This window comes from Watersipora subatra, chromosome 2 (genome assembly GCF_963576615.1).
Source record: "Watersipora subatra chromosome 2, tzWatSuba1.1, whole genome shotgun sequence".
In the NCBI taxonomy this organism is placed as follows: Eukaryota; Metazoa; Bryozoa; class Gymnolaemata; order Cheilostomatida; family Watersiporidae; genus Watersipora; species Watersipora subatra.
The window spans coordinates 30,188,735-30,201,853 of NC_088709.1; the positions used below are offsets into that span (position 1 = coordinate 30,188,735).

Sequence of the window (13,119 nt, forward strand, 5' to 3'; positions counted from 1 at the left end):
ACAGACACTGCATTTACTATAGCAATTACTGATCTTTTGACAGCCCAGGATGCTGTGAGAAATTTTCAGGATTTTCAAGTGTGATGAGCAACGGTAAAATTATTCTGAAATGCTGTTGGGTGGTCAACTGATGCAGTTTTTAGAGTGATGGTCAAGCATGCTGAAAGTCGGTAGCTCAATTCTTGTACAATGCAATATTTTTTTCACAACTTACAACCATGGCTTTAGACAGATAGACAGATTGACAAACAAGGCTCCTATTATAAAAAAGGCCAGTACACTGGCAGTTCTGGGTGAGGTGAGAGATCATACGTAATAACTATGTGCACAAGTATTCTAAAATGTGACAAAGTGGCTGAAAAAGGACAGAAGCTAGTGGGCTGGTTTATAGCTACATATTAGCGTTCAGTATCTGTAGAATGCATTTTTGTCCTAACACTCTAAAACCTGGTTCTCACCCCACCATAAACAGCTGGAGGTTAGCCTGTGGTCCTCAGTGGTACCTGAGAAGGCTATTTGTACTCAACGCCTACGGCACTGGTGGTGATCATGCAAATAAGGATTAGTCTGCTCTTAAACAACGAAATCTTTTTCATATAGAGTTTAGCTGCGACATATGTTTTTGGTAAAAGTTGTATTAAGTCCTTTGCTGTAATCAGAAAGACGGAATATTTGAAAAATGAAGTTACAAAGTTAGTTCGAACATTGCATTTTGGGTGTGCAGGCCGCCTGCGCAAAATCATCCTTAGAGGCGATACTTTGCAACCTAATCAGGGACCATAAAAAATTTCAACTTGCTGCGCTTTGCCGGCCAGCTGGTTCTCAGCAACAACCGAAAGCCATCTATTGCATTTATCCCAGCTATCCCATTTATCCCATCTATCCCATATATTCCATTTATCCCATCCGCCCCATCCGCCCCATCCGCCCCATCCGCTTCATCCGTCCCATCCGTCCCATCCGTCCCATCCGTCCCATCCGTCCCATCCGTCCCATCCGTCCCATCCGTCCCATCCGTCCCATCCGTCCCATCCGTCCCATCCGTCCCATCCGTCCCATCCGGCCCATCCGGCCCATCCGTCCCATCCGTCCCATCCGTCCCATCCGTCCCATCCGTCCCATCCGTCCCATCCGTCCCATCCGTCCCATCCGTCCCATCCGTCCCATCCGTCCCATCCGTCCCATCCGTCCCATCCGTCCCATCCGTCCCATCCGTCCCATCCGTCCCATCCGTCCCATCCGTCCCATCCGTCCCATCCGTCCCATCCGTCCCATCCGTCCCATCCGTCCCATCCGTCCCATCCGTCCCATCCGTCCCATCCGTCCCATCCGTCCCATCCGTCCCATCCGTCCCATCCGTCCCATCCGTCCCATCCGTCCCATCCGTCCCATCCGTCCCATCCGTCCCATCCGTCCCATCCGTCCCATCCGTCCCATCCGTCCCATCCGTCCCATCCGTCCCATCCGTCCCATCCGTCCCATCCGTCCCATCCGTCCCATCCGTCCCATCCGTCCCATCCGTCCCATCCGTCCCATCCGTCCCATCCGTCCCATCCGTCCCATCCGTCCCATCCGTCCCATCCGTCCCATCCGTCCCATCCGTCCCATCCGTCCCATCCGTCCCATCCGTCCCATCCGTCCCATCCGTCCCATCCGTCCCATCCGTCCCATCCGTCCCATCCGTCCCATCCGTCCCATCCGTCCCATCCGTCCCATCCGTCCCATCCGTCCCATCCGTCCCATCCGTCCCATCCGTCCCATCCGTCCCATCCGTCCCATCCGTCCCATCCGTCCCATCCGTCCCATCCGTCCCATCCGTCCCATCCGTCCCATCCGTCCCATCCGTCCCATCCGTCCCATCCGTCCCATCCGTCCCATCCGTCCCATCCGTCCCATCCGTCCCATCCGTCCCATCCGTCCCATCCGTCCCATCCGTCCCATCCGTCCCATCCGTCCCATCCGTCCCATCCGTCCCATCCGTCCCATCCGTCCCATCCGTCCCATCCGTCCCATCCGTCCCATCCGTCCCATCCGTCCCATCCGTCCCATCCGTCCCATCCGTCCCATCCGTCCCATCCGTCCCATCCGTCCCATCCGTCCCATCCGTCCCATCCGTCCCATCCGTCCCATCCGTCCCATCCGTCCCATCCGTCCCATCCGTCCCATCCGTCCCATCCGTCCCATCCGTCCCATCCGTCCCATCTATTGCATCGATCCTAACTTTTCCATCTACCCCATCTATTCTGTCTATTTTGTCTATCCCGTCTACCCAATTTATCCCGTATATCCCTTCTATCCCGTCTATCCCATCGATCTATATATCTGTTTATATATCTACATGTATCTATTCATGTATTCATATCTACATGTATCTATGCATCTATTCATTGTTAACAAAGTATTTCAATGTTATCGAATGTAATTTATAATTATTATTTTGTAGTTTGAAGCTTTTGAAGAGCTTGTACAGTATATGTCAGTCTCAAATTTTTGTTGATGCGACATTTTAATTGGTAATGCTGTAAGCGAATGCCTAATTAACTGGGTGTACATTGCTACAATATTTTGCCACATTGCTTGCTGCTTCTAGCAATGCCAACAGTGATTATCTTTTTGCAGTAACTAAAATTGTACTTTTTACTCCTTTTTTGGCAAAAATGGCGCTGTTAGTTTTATGACGCTTGCCTACATGTATATACATGTATGTATTTGTGAAGTGTTCACGTAGACAGTTGATAAAATGTGTAATAGTTATTATTTCAGCAATCTCTTGCCTGTGAGCTATCCTGAGGACCACAATTCTACGATATTTTTGACATAAGTTAAACCATAAAATAGCTATTACTGTCTATACTTGTTAAAGTTTGTGTGTCACATTTAGATTTTGGTGCTAAATAATTTTGGTAAAATATAGTTTGCCTACAAAGAAGAGTTTGAAAATAGACTGATTTGGCTAGGAATGGAATCACAGATCAGTGAGAGGGCAAATCCTATCATGTACTTAATAAAGGCCTTTTTCAAACATTTTCCAACTGCAAAGCTTGCCATCACTACATTTAGTCATATACTTTATGCTTTGTGATTTTCTGTTGCGTCGCAGCGAATGTTTAGATATTTGTCTTTTCAAAACAATGACAGAACTAGTAAGGCACTGAATCATAATTATTACTTTGCAACCTAATTTACAGTTAAACAACACACTGACAGCTGTCACATTTTAATTACTTATCCAAATCATTGTGGTCAACGCTCGAGCAAATAGTTACAAATTCTAGTTAGTAACGATATATAATGACATCACAAGAGGAAGTTGATGGCTAACATATGCCAGTATACCCTATAGCTACTGCTTTGAGCAACTGTATTGTCTACACACAACACTTTGAAGCTACGCATTAGAATGGGGCTGGCAAGTCTTACAGCGGTATTGCTAATAATTAGCTTAAAACTTACCTATAATTCAACTGGTAAGTTATTTTATGTTTTACTAGTGGTAGATACCGTTTCATAAATTGATGGAGTACTTCCTATTATAAAGTACACGACCTTACTCACCATTTTTAAAACAATCCAGTGTAAAGCTCAAAATTTTCTTGTCATTATAAAAATTAAACTGGTTTCAATTTGACTAAATAAAAAAGCAAATTGCTTTTACAAGCACAGCTGATAAAATGGTTTAATGTGAGAGGTTGATGAATGACCCATATTTTTCAAAGTAATTAACCCAAGATACTTTATTTTTTATTGAAACTTAAGGTGTGGCTCACAGTTTAGTTTCTACTTGTAGCTTTACACTGAGTTTTTGCTGAGTTTGTTCTTATTTTTCTAGGCTCTCACTGTTGCCATTTCTAGGCAAAAAGTTTATATAATTATGTTTTAAAGACTAGCAACTTTTTTGTAACATTACACATGAGTAGCAATTATTAGAGTGCATCTCATAAGTATGCTGTAGTATGCTGTATTATTGTTATTATTATTATTACTAATATTGTTATCATTATTATTAATATTATTATTGTTTTTATTATTATGCCTTTGGTTATAACGAAAACTTTTTTTGTAAACCAATAGTGTTTATTGATTAAGCTGTAACCCACCCTAACACTACTGTCTGTTTATTATACATCATGTGTATACAGTTCATACACACTCTTTTAGTAGTACCCAGGCTATTTGATGCACTGTGAAAGATTTTAACAAGTAATAAACACCTGCACACTAATTCTGTAAATTTGAGTAGTAGTTGAGTGACACAGGAGGTAGTGTCTTTAGCTGAATATATAAATTTAATTTCTGTGTAGGGCAATATTTTTTTATAATGCTCTTAGGGTGGCTTTGATCTTACCCAGCTCTAATAATAGCAAAGATTGGACAAACAATGAGCCGAGTTAGAGCTAACCTTATCACGGCTGATTGTATTATTGGTTGAAATAAACACTAACAGAACTACGACAGAGCAAGATCTCTAGTCAGCCTGTTGTACACGTGTCTTTTAGGTCCTAATCGCAAACTTTACACTGTCAGCTGCAGCAGTTAGTAGTTCACACTTGCAAAGTAGATCAGAAATTTGTAGTTTAGGTGTGATTTTATGAACAACTTATCTTCTACCTGCATAGCGTATTTAGATTTAAAGTTATATCTTTTAAATATATTATAGTTAATGTTTACAAAAACCATAAATAGTTAGTTTTCATTACTAGTTTACAACTAGGGTTGTTGTATTTTAAATTTTTCATTTCTGCGCTATTGATTAAAAAGTTTCCTTCAAGAATATTACTCAGAAGAATTTTTAATTATCTGTTTTATCAAGTTTCAAAGTTATTTAAAAGTGCCTATGCTACATTCTCCAAGCTTAACTGTTCAAACAGCAGCTGGCGCAAGAGCTGGTTAAGATCTAACTTTAAAGAAGAAATTTAAATGGTTTAAAATTTGCATGCAAAGGGATTTCTCACACTATTCATATTGTATTGTGTGAATGTGAAAGATTCTACATACTTCTGCAACATTTTATGTTACACAACCAATCTGAAACGTTTTTTTTAAATTCAATTCTTTTTATTAAACCTTTATTTTTAATTTCAAATTTTGTTACAAAAAGCAACAAAAATAAAGTTTACTTCCGATCACTTTAGCGTGAATTGATCACTATTTTAAATACTATTTTCCATTATAAAGTTCTGTTCTAAACAACTGCAAAAAATTAAATATCAGTTTTTTATATTTTTTTCTAAAATAGTGTTGTAAAAACTATCAGCGAGACATGCACAATTATTTCATGTATTAATAGCATAGTTTTCTGCTTTGACACAATAACATGTAATTTCATGTTTTTCAGATGCTGTCAACATATGCCCCAGTAGATCCATTGATATCACTTCAACAGGAACAATTGAAAGTCCGGGTTACCCACAAGCATACGACGGCGATTATTTGTGTGTCCTTAATGTGACGCTGCCTCCACAATCAACAACGGATTTTTCTACTGGAAAAACATTTGATTTGCCGCAGATTCAGACTAATACATGTGGCTCTGGAAACTATTTATATGTACTTTGGAAAAATGTTGATTCAAATTTAACTTATCGACCACTTTGTGCTTTCGGAGAGGAGAAATCAATAATTCGGTTTCATAATGGCCATAATCCGGATGTAATTGTCTTTGAATTCAGATCAACAAGGAACGTCTTAAACCACAAGTTTCAGCTAACTTACACAGGTATAAATCATTTAAGTTAGCTTATATATTAGTGTGTAGATCAAAGCTGGTCGTAAAAAAGCTTTTAAAAATTTTGCAAATGTTAGCATTTTTCATTATAAGTGCAAAAATAGGCTGTTAATGGTTTTAATGGGGTGAACCATAGCACTCTTTATGTAATATATATGGTGTAATCATTATTATAATAACAAGTTCATTAGCCCATCTGCGCGAAAAAAGGCTAAGAGTAGTATTAAAAAAATGAATGCGTCGCACTGGAATCAAACCCAGGAGTAAGATACAAAGACAACGACATTACCACAATATCACTCAGTACCTATATCACTCATGACATGATTACTTATGAAGATATCTCATAGTGCACGGTGCTGGTAAGAGGGCTAGTAATAGTTTAGCTTTATTACTGTACAAACAGGCCAGGACTACATTACAAACAGGCCAGGACTATATTACAAAGGTTATGGAAATAACCTTAAAATTATTACGAGTGATAGTGGATTCAGTAAGCCTTGCTACCAGAGAGGTAGAAGCTAGTTCACATATTCCTCATTCATTATGTGGCATGCTACAACCACATAGTCAAAAGAATTGCCATTTTAAAAACAAGCATCTCGATGCATCAACTACTATTGCTAAAATAGTAAAAAGTACCTGGTGTCTTTGAGTCTACTCCTGGTAAAAGGAATTCTGTTCAGACAGATTCTGTTCTTTTTTCATGGGTATGCAGCGCCTGTCTATTACATCATCATTATTGTTACTATTATTGTATTCAATGAGCTCGTTATCGAATCAAAATACAGTGCATGGCGCAGTGATTAGACTGATTTGCTCACTCATTTGATGCTCAGTACCAAAAACATTAGCGCTTTATTGGTCAACACAAATAACTTTTCAAATAGCTACTCATGGTCTGTACTTTTAATAGAGTACAAATCCACTTTGCACAAATTTTGTGAAATTAAATGGCATTAAATCTGTTCAGATTTCACCGTTTCTATGACTCAAAGTGGAAGCAACTGTAAATCTATTCAAAGCGTAGAAACCCAGTAATAGTGAAAGCAATTAAACGTGCTACTAATTAGATTATAAAAACAGAAATTTCTGAAATTTTACAACTGACCAATATTCTGTTTCGACAAATTCCTTTGATTTTACTTTTTTAAATTAACTAATCTAAACTTGACCATTTATTAAGTGCTTTTGTCATACAAAAATAAAAGTTTATTTGTTGAATGGTTTTTATTTTTGTGCTTTGACACCAATTCAAGGTTTAATAAAGGTTGACATTTTGCTTCTCTGTTGATCTATTTTGCAAAAAAGTGCTGCAGCGAAACATTTTAGTAAGCTTAAATACTTAAATACAAACATGCTGATGGCACATTCAAAGTTGTCACATCTTTACCTATATAAATTTCAGTTTATCCTAGAACAACAACACAACCTACAACGACTACAACACCGTTCTCTACAACTTATTCTATATCTTCGTCGACCCCAACGCCTACACCAGACTCAAAATTTGGGATTCCTGTTGGCTGGTTGAGTTTAACAACCAATCCATCAGCGTCTGATTATCAAACAATAGAAGATACAACTTTGATCGCACTGATAAGCTGTGGTGTAGCTGTGGTTCTAGTTGGAGGGGCAACAATAACAGTATTCATAGTGAAAAGAAAACTCCAAAGGTAAGTTTTATTTTTACTAATAATTGGTTTCCATAGACTGATGTTACGGGTTTACTAATGACTGGTTTTCATAGACTGATGTTACTGCCATAGTTATGCTTGAATATCTCGCCTTTGTAAAATGTTCAACAACCACAACATAAGTAATATAACATTATGGATCAATTATAGGCGAGTGTGTAAGGGTGTACTAGCTAAGATATTAATTTATTTTTCTCACCTTCCCTTGTGAATGTGAATGTTATCAAGGACTTTTGGAATGCAAGATAGGTATGGATATTGAACAAACAGTCAAATTCTCAAATCTCTTTATTAACTAAGTGTTATTATAAAAATGGTCAGTATTTGGTCAACAATTAATGCCCAGACTTATTCCACTATTTTTAAAGATATTCTAACAATTTCCATTTTCAGCTGTTGCACCAGCTGTCTCTATAAACGTTAATCATTAGTCTCCTCAGATCTGCTCAATTTCTACTAGCAATGTAATTTTGTTCACATATCGGCCATCAGGATCATATACCATTATTTGGGTTGTACCAACGTGTAGCCATATTATCTAAAACCTACTCAAAATATGCTTTTTGATTTTCTGTAATTGTTTTTCTCAACTATCGGTACGACTGTTTGGCAAATTTTGGATACATTTTATTCTTGCTTCGTTAACTAGTCTATTCACATGTTATTCATATGTTTACATTTGGCCTTTTGTACACCATCTCATTTTTCTTATTCATCTTTTACTTCCAGCATATGTTCCGTGATTCACTTGTTGTCGATTTTGGTAATCGCGCAAACTGATTTCACAGTTGTGCAAGAACTTATCTCTGCTCAAAAGCTTAACAATGTAATATGTTTTCCAAAAAATATGACTTTAGTGCTTTGTTGTAGGCTGACAGGGGATGTTGAAGCACTGACTAGCGCTTTGAACCAAGCTAATTCAGCTCAAGCCAACTCTCATGCCAAAACTGGTACATTCCAAGTATTCAAGCTTATTAAATCAAATAGCGAGTATAATCTGAAATCCTAGTTTGAAACTTGGTTTTGAGATCTCAACCTGATAATAGGATGATCGATCGCATCTAGATGTATGCAAAATAGATTAGTATCGCAGTCACTACTTATTGTTAATAGCTTGATAAAATTTTTATAATTATCAAATATGCACATTGGTAAACAAGAAAGACTTGAAAGACTATAAAAGCCAGAACCATAAAAGAACTAGGTTTAACTTTGATATCCTCACATAAACAATTTTTATCTGTTGAAGACTATGCCACTGCCAAAATATTGTTTTAATAGTTTTACAGGTTCACAATGTAATTTAGGTTTTTTCTAAAAGCAGAGATTGTAATTTATTTGCAATGCTTCACAGGTACAGACATTTTGTTTAGAAGTTGATATAACTTCTAGTTTCACATTCTGATACAATTAAAGGGCAAAAGAGGCAAGCAATGGAGTTGAAAGCTCCCATCCCTGGTATACCACGACCTATACCGATTCGAACGCCGTATCCCATACCAATTCAAACACCATATCTCCTACCAGGACAAAGTATGTAACAAACATATGTTTTGGCACTTTTTGATCTCTATTTGATAGCTTGCTTTGTGTGCAGCTAAGTTATTTATGGAAATAATTGGTAACGCCAATGTTTGAGAAATTGGTCTTGCTGAAATACGTTATAGTCATTTTGCTTTCTAATTTGATTAATTTGATAATTTGATGAAATTAAGTTAATTTTAGGTATTTACAGCAAAGAAATCACAAATTTGAAACAAATTTTTAATTATTTTTTAGATACATTGGCTTTTAGACCTCTCCTACTACTTACAAATGTATAATAAAAGTTTTTATCAATATATGATAAATAAAATTTGCTCTAACTCGGTGTGACTTACAGCTATGTTCAAAGGCAGAGAGGTTGTCTATCTACACATAAATTTATACATATAAAATTTTGTGTTTGTCTGTCTGCATGTCATCTGCCCAGTTATAGCAACAAAGTTTCGTTATAACAATGAAAAATTACTTTCTTACTGGATATGAACTCGTGACATTCGAACAGCAAGTCTATTAACAAGCTCACATAACTACAAGGCAAAGCCATTCTTATTACACCATTTGCTTTTATGATATACTGTACATCCTTTTCCCGAATGCATATGTTAAATACATACTTTTCATTAATAATTAATACACTGTGCCCTCGGTTTATGATGCTCCTGTTTTATGATTTTCTTTGCCTAGAACACAATGTTTTTTTGCTCTTTGCTTCATTTTTTTTGTCTCGATTTTTTCTTGTCATATGATGAGCACATAAAATTCTATCAACATTAAGACTGTGCAGCCGGTGTGCTGATTACCTCAAAATAAGGAAGATGTCGATATGTTATTCACTGTTACAACGCCTGAAAGACACAATGCTCGCTCGCTCTCTATCTCAGTTCAGCATTATTTGTCATACATGTAAGTTATAACAAAAATGGAGCCTTAAACAGGTGAAAAAGTTTTAGCTGATGATGATGTTGAAGTTCAGTTTTGTGAAATACGTACTAAACTTTGATTTCAAGTTTGTTTTCAGTTAGCTAAATCCATTCAAGTTATATTCCATGTCTATATTATACATCTGTCTCAAAGAAGGAAACCTCTTACCATACGTACTCCATGTAGTACACTGTAATGCTACATTTTTTCTAGACTATAATTACTTGGGTTAACATATTACTTTCTTAATAATTTTTAATGCGTACAGTATGTATATAAAATTTGGATGATTTTTATCATGGGCTGTTGCATTAGATAATTACTATGGGTTTCTATACAACTCTATATGGCATTTTTGCTTTACGATGGCAACACTGAAACAAATTAAAAACTTATAATCGTACACTAAATCATATTTTTATTGTGAGTGTAGTAAATAAACTTTATTTAGCCATTAATTGCTCATTATTTTGCATGTTACATTTAAACAACTTTACAGCTGTTTTATTTTTTCTCTTATTTTGTTTTAAGTGCACAAAACCTTTTGTTCATGATAAGAAGTTTAAAATTTATAATTGTAAATGTTGTTATATGTTAAATGAAAACAAATTTTTAGTACAAATACTTTATTATTACCCGAGCAATGCCGAGCATTTACCTACTATACATCTACACTAATATACATTAATATATAAATACCTAAATATAAATGTATATGTATATACATTAATATATATACATTTATATATACGCATCTTATTCTGATGTACATACGCCATAAGTGTCTTTGAAATTTAAATTACATTTGAAATGTTATTTTCAGTCTAAATTAGTTTTTAAAGTCTCGTGCTATTTTGCAACCTCTGTTTAAAATTTTGTTGCAGTATTATAATAATCAATTGCACATTTTTACAAAGGCTCTTGTACATCGTTGCTTATGAAGTGAACGCTCTATGAACAATTCATAAACTTTGCCTAACCAAAATGCAGAAATAAAACATCAAAAAAATAGTTTTAACAAATGAACTTGTAAAAGTCAACAATAATAGTTAGTAATATAATAACTAAACTTGACCTTATACGTATACAGATTAATGTAAATCTACTCGTATGTACTTGGTGCTCACATATTTATTAGAGCATGGTACATGCATATGTACATGTATTTCTTATGAAAAAATAAAAGCAGTTATTATTTCTGACCTTCAAGAAGATAGATAAACTTTTACTAATAAAAAAATTGAAATGCCAAACAAAATGTTATTATTTAGACCATAAAAACCTCTTGACTTTGCTTTAGTTAGAACCATAGAACGCCATTTAGCTATAGAACTTGTATAGAAACCTTGCGTAAAAATCTAACAGCTTGACAGATAGAATTGAGACAAAATACTAATCAGTTTATGGAAAATCTAACATACAGCTTGTGATTGATTTTACAGTTAAATCTAGAGAGGAAACACCAGAAGCTAAATATTATGGCTCTCAAGATATAGAAGAAAGCTACCAATCGATAACACCAGAAGTTAAATATTATGGCTCTCCAGAGACAGAAGAAAGCTATGAAGAACCTCGTGAAATTTACTACAGCTCTGCGCCATATGAACAAAGAAAAAACTCTGATGTGCTGTACAGGTAAAATTGAAGTCTTCATGTATTTGATCCAATTGTTTTTTAAAGATGCCTTGATTCTTTTCCTTAATGAAACTTCTCAGTGTAAATACCAGATATACTCAAATTATCTGACTAAAGAGATGTTTGTTTAATAATAATGCTTTGTTATTCTAGTGGTGGCTACCAGTAGCAGCAAATGATTTCTTGTTCAATATTAAAACACGTTAAAAAGCATTTAAAACGTACAAAAGAAAAACAAAGCAAGTTCATCAGCACGTTTTAGAGTTTATGGAGAGCTTAAATTGCTGTACAAAAATCTGCTTATTCTTGTAATACTTTTAGCGTCCACTTACAATGATCTAAAGGTTTCAACATAGACAATATAGAGAATAATTCTTAGAGTTTTGCAAGATCTTTTGAATACATATTTGATAAAGACAAAATAAACTATAATTATTGGAATTGGAAACTAACATAGAAACCCTTGGCATCACTTGAAAACAAGTTTTCAAGTTAAAATACTAACTTAGTTTAGCAATGTCGGGATTTATGGCTCTTGCATTTATTGGTTTGACACCATATTAATTTGGATGCTTTAATAGAATATTCATACACTGGAAAGTAATTTTAAAACTTCGATTGATTCTTTTGTAGCAACCAGAACACAGGTCAAAAGTTTGCAGAACCAATCATTTACGTCAATGATGAAGAAGACATATATGAAAGCGTTGTATTTCCATAAATTCTCGTTAGCCGTAGGTGTTTTGGAGTGATTCAGTAAAGAAACATTAATGACAGCTTCTGCCATACAATATATTTTAGGAGATTCTTTTTAACCGCTCGATACTATGTAGAGCAAATATTTGGGTGCAAAAATATTATTATGCCAAAAACTTTATCATCGCATTCACATTATTTAAAGCATCAAAGGGTGATGAGTTTTCAACAATTAAAAGTTTTGTACGCACATATGATGATCCAGGAAAACTACTTTTGTAAACTTTTGTATACTTTAAGAAATGTATAGTGTCACAAAGAATCTCTAAAAAGAGTATTTGTCAACTTTTCAAAAGTCTGAGAAGTTTCAATCAACTTCTTTTCAAGAGTCAAAGCAGCAGTCTCTTCCAGAGAAAAGAAACTGTATGTCACATTTTTTTCATGATCAACAAAGTTATGGCTGTTTGGTTGATTTTACTATTAATTAAACCTCCTGCAAACCATTTTGACATAAAATAATAGTGGATTAATACAAATGTTTTTCAGTTAAGTTGTTTTGCCTTTACCAAATATTGATTTGTTGTTATCCGTGCATTGCTTGTTATGTGTTATAATTGTGTATTATTTGCTGCAAAAAAAAACTTATTTTAATCATCTGCAATAAAAAGGTTTGATAGAAATATGCATTTACCTATGTAGATGCTAAATACATGTTGCATATCCATTACAAAAATGTGTGCAATTCTTATTTGTCTGTGTCTATTTTAAAATTATAAATTTTGGTTACAACAACCAATAGCAGCACATCTCATACAGATACAGCAGCTACTCTTTCAATATTATTACCGCTAAGATGCAAATAAGGAGTTGTTCACTCTTAACAGATTTTTACCTTTTTAA

General features: G+C 35.6%; 1 protein-coding gene across 1 annotated transcript; it reads left to right on the plus strand.

Moving 5' to 3' along the window:
• The first annotated feature begins 3,331 nt into the window (after positions 1-3,331).
• Positions 3,332-12,893, plus strand: LOC137387599 (uncharacterized). Its single transcript, XM_068074066.1, has 7 exons — positions 3,332-3,467; positions 5,336-5,716; positions 7,134-7,401; positions 8,293-8,372; positions 8,839-8,955; positions 11,331-11,523; positions 12,157-12,893. Exons 1-7 carry the CDS (start codon positions 3,401-3,403, stop codon positions 12,242-12,244), a joined length of 1,194 nt encoding a protein of 397 aa, XP_067930167.1. The 5' UTR covers positions 3,332-3,400; the 3' UTR covers positions 12,245-12,893.
• The last annotated feature ends 226 nt before the right edge of the window (positions 12,894-13,119 follow it).

Excerpts from the sequence above, each read along its gene's own strand:
- LOC137387599 (XM_068074066.1), top strand. The coding sequence starts at position 3,401 with ATGGGGCTGGCAAGTCTTACAGCGGTATTGCTAATAATTAGCTTAAAA. Across the intron at positions 3,468-5,335 it reads ACTTACCTATAATTCAACTG|ATGCTGTCAACATATGCCCC; the intron begins GTAAGTTATTTT and ends CATGTTTTTCAG. Across the intron at positions 8,956-11,330 it reads ATATCTCCTACCAGGACAAA|TTAAATCTAGAGAGGAAACA; the intron begins GTATGTAACAAA and ends TTGATTTTACAG.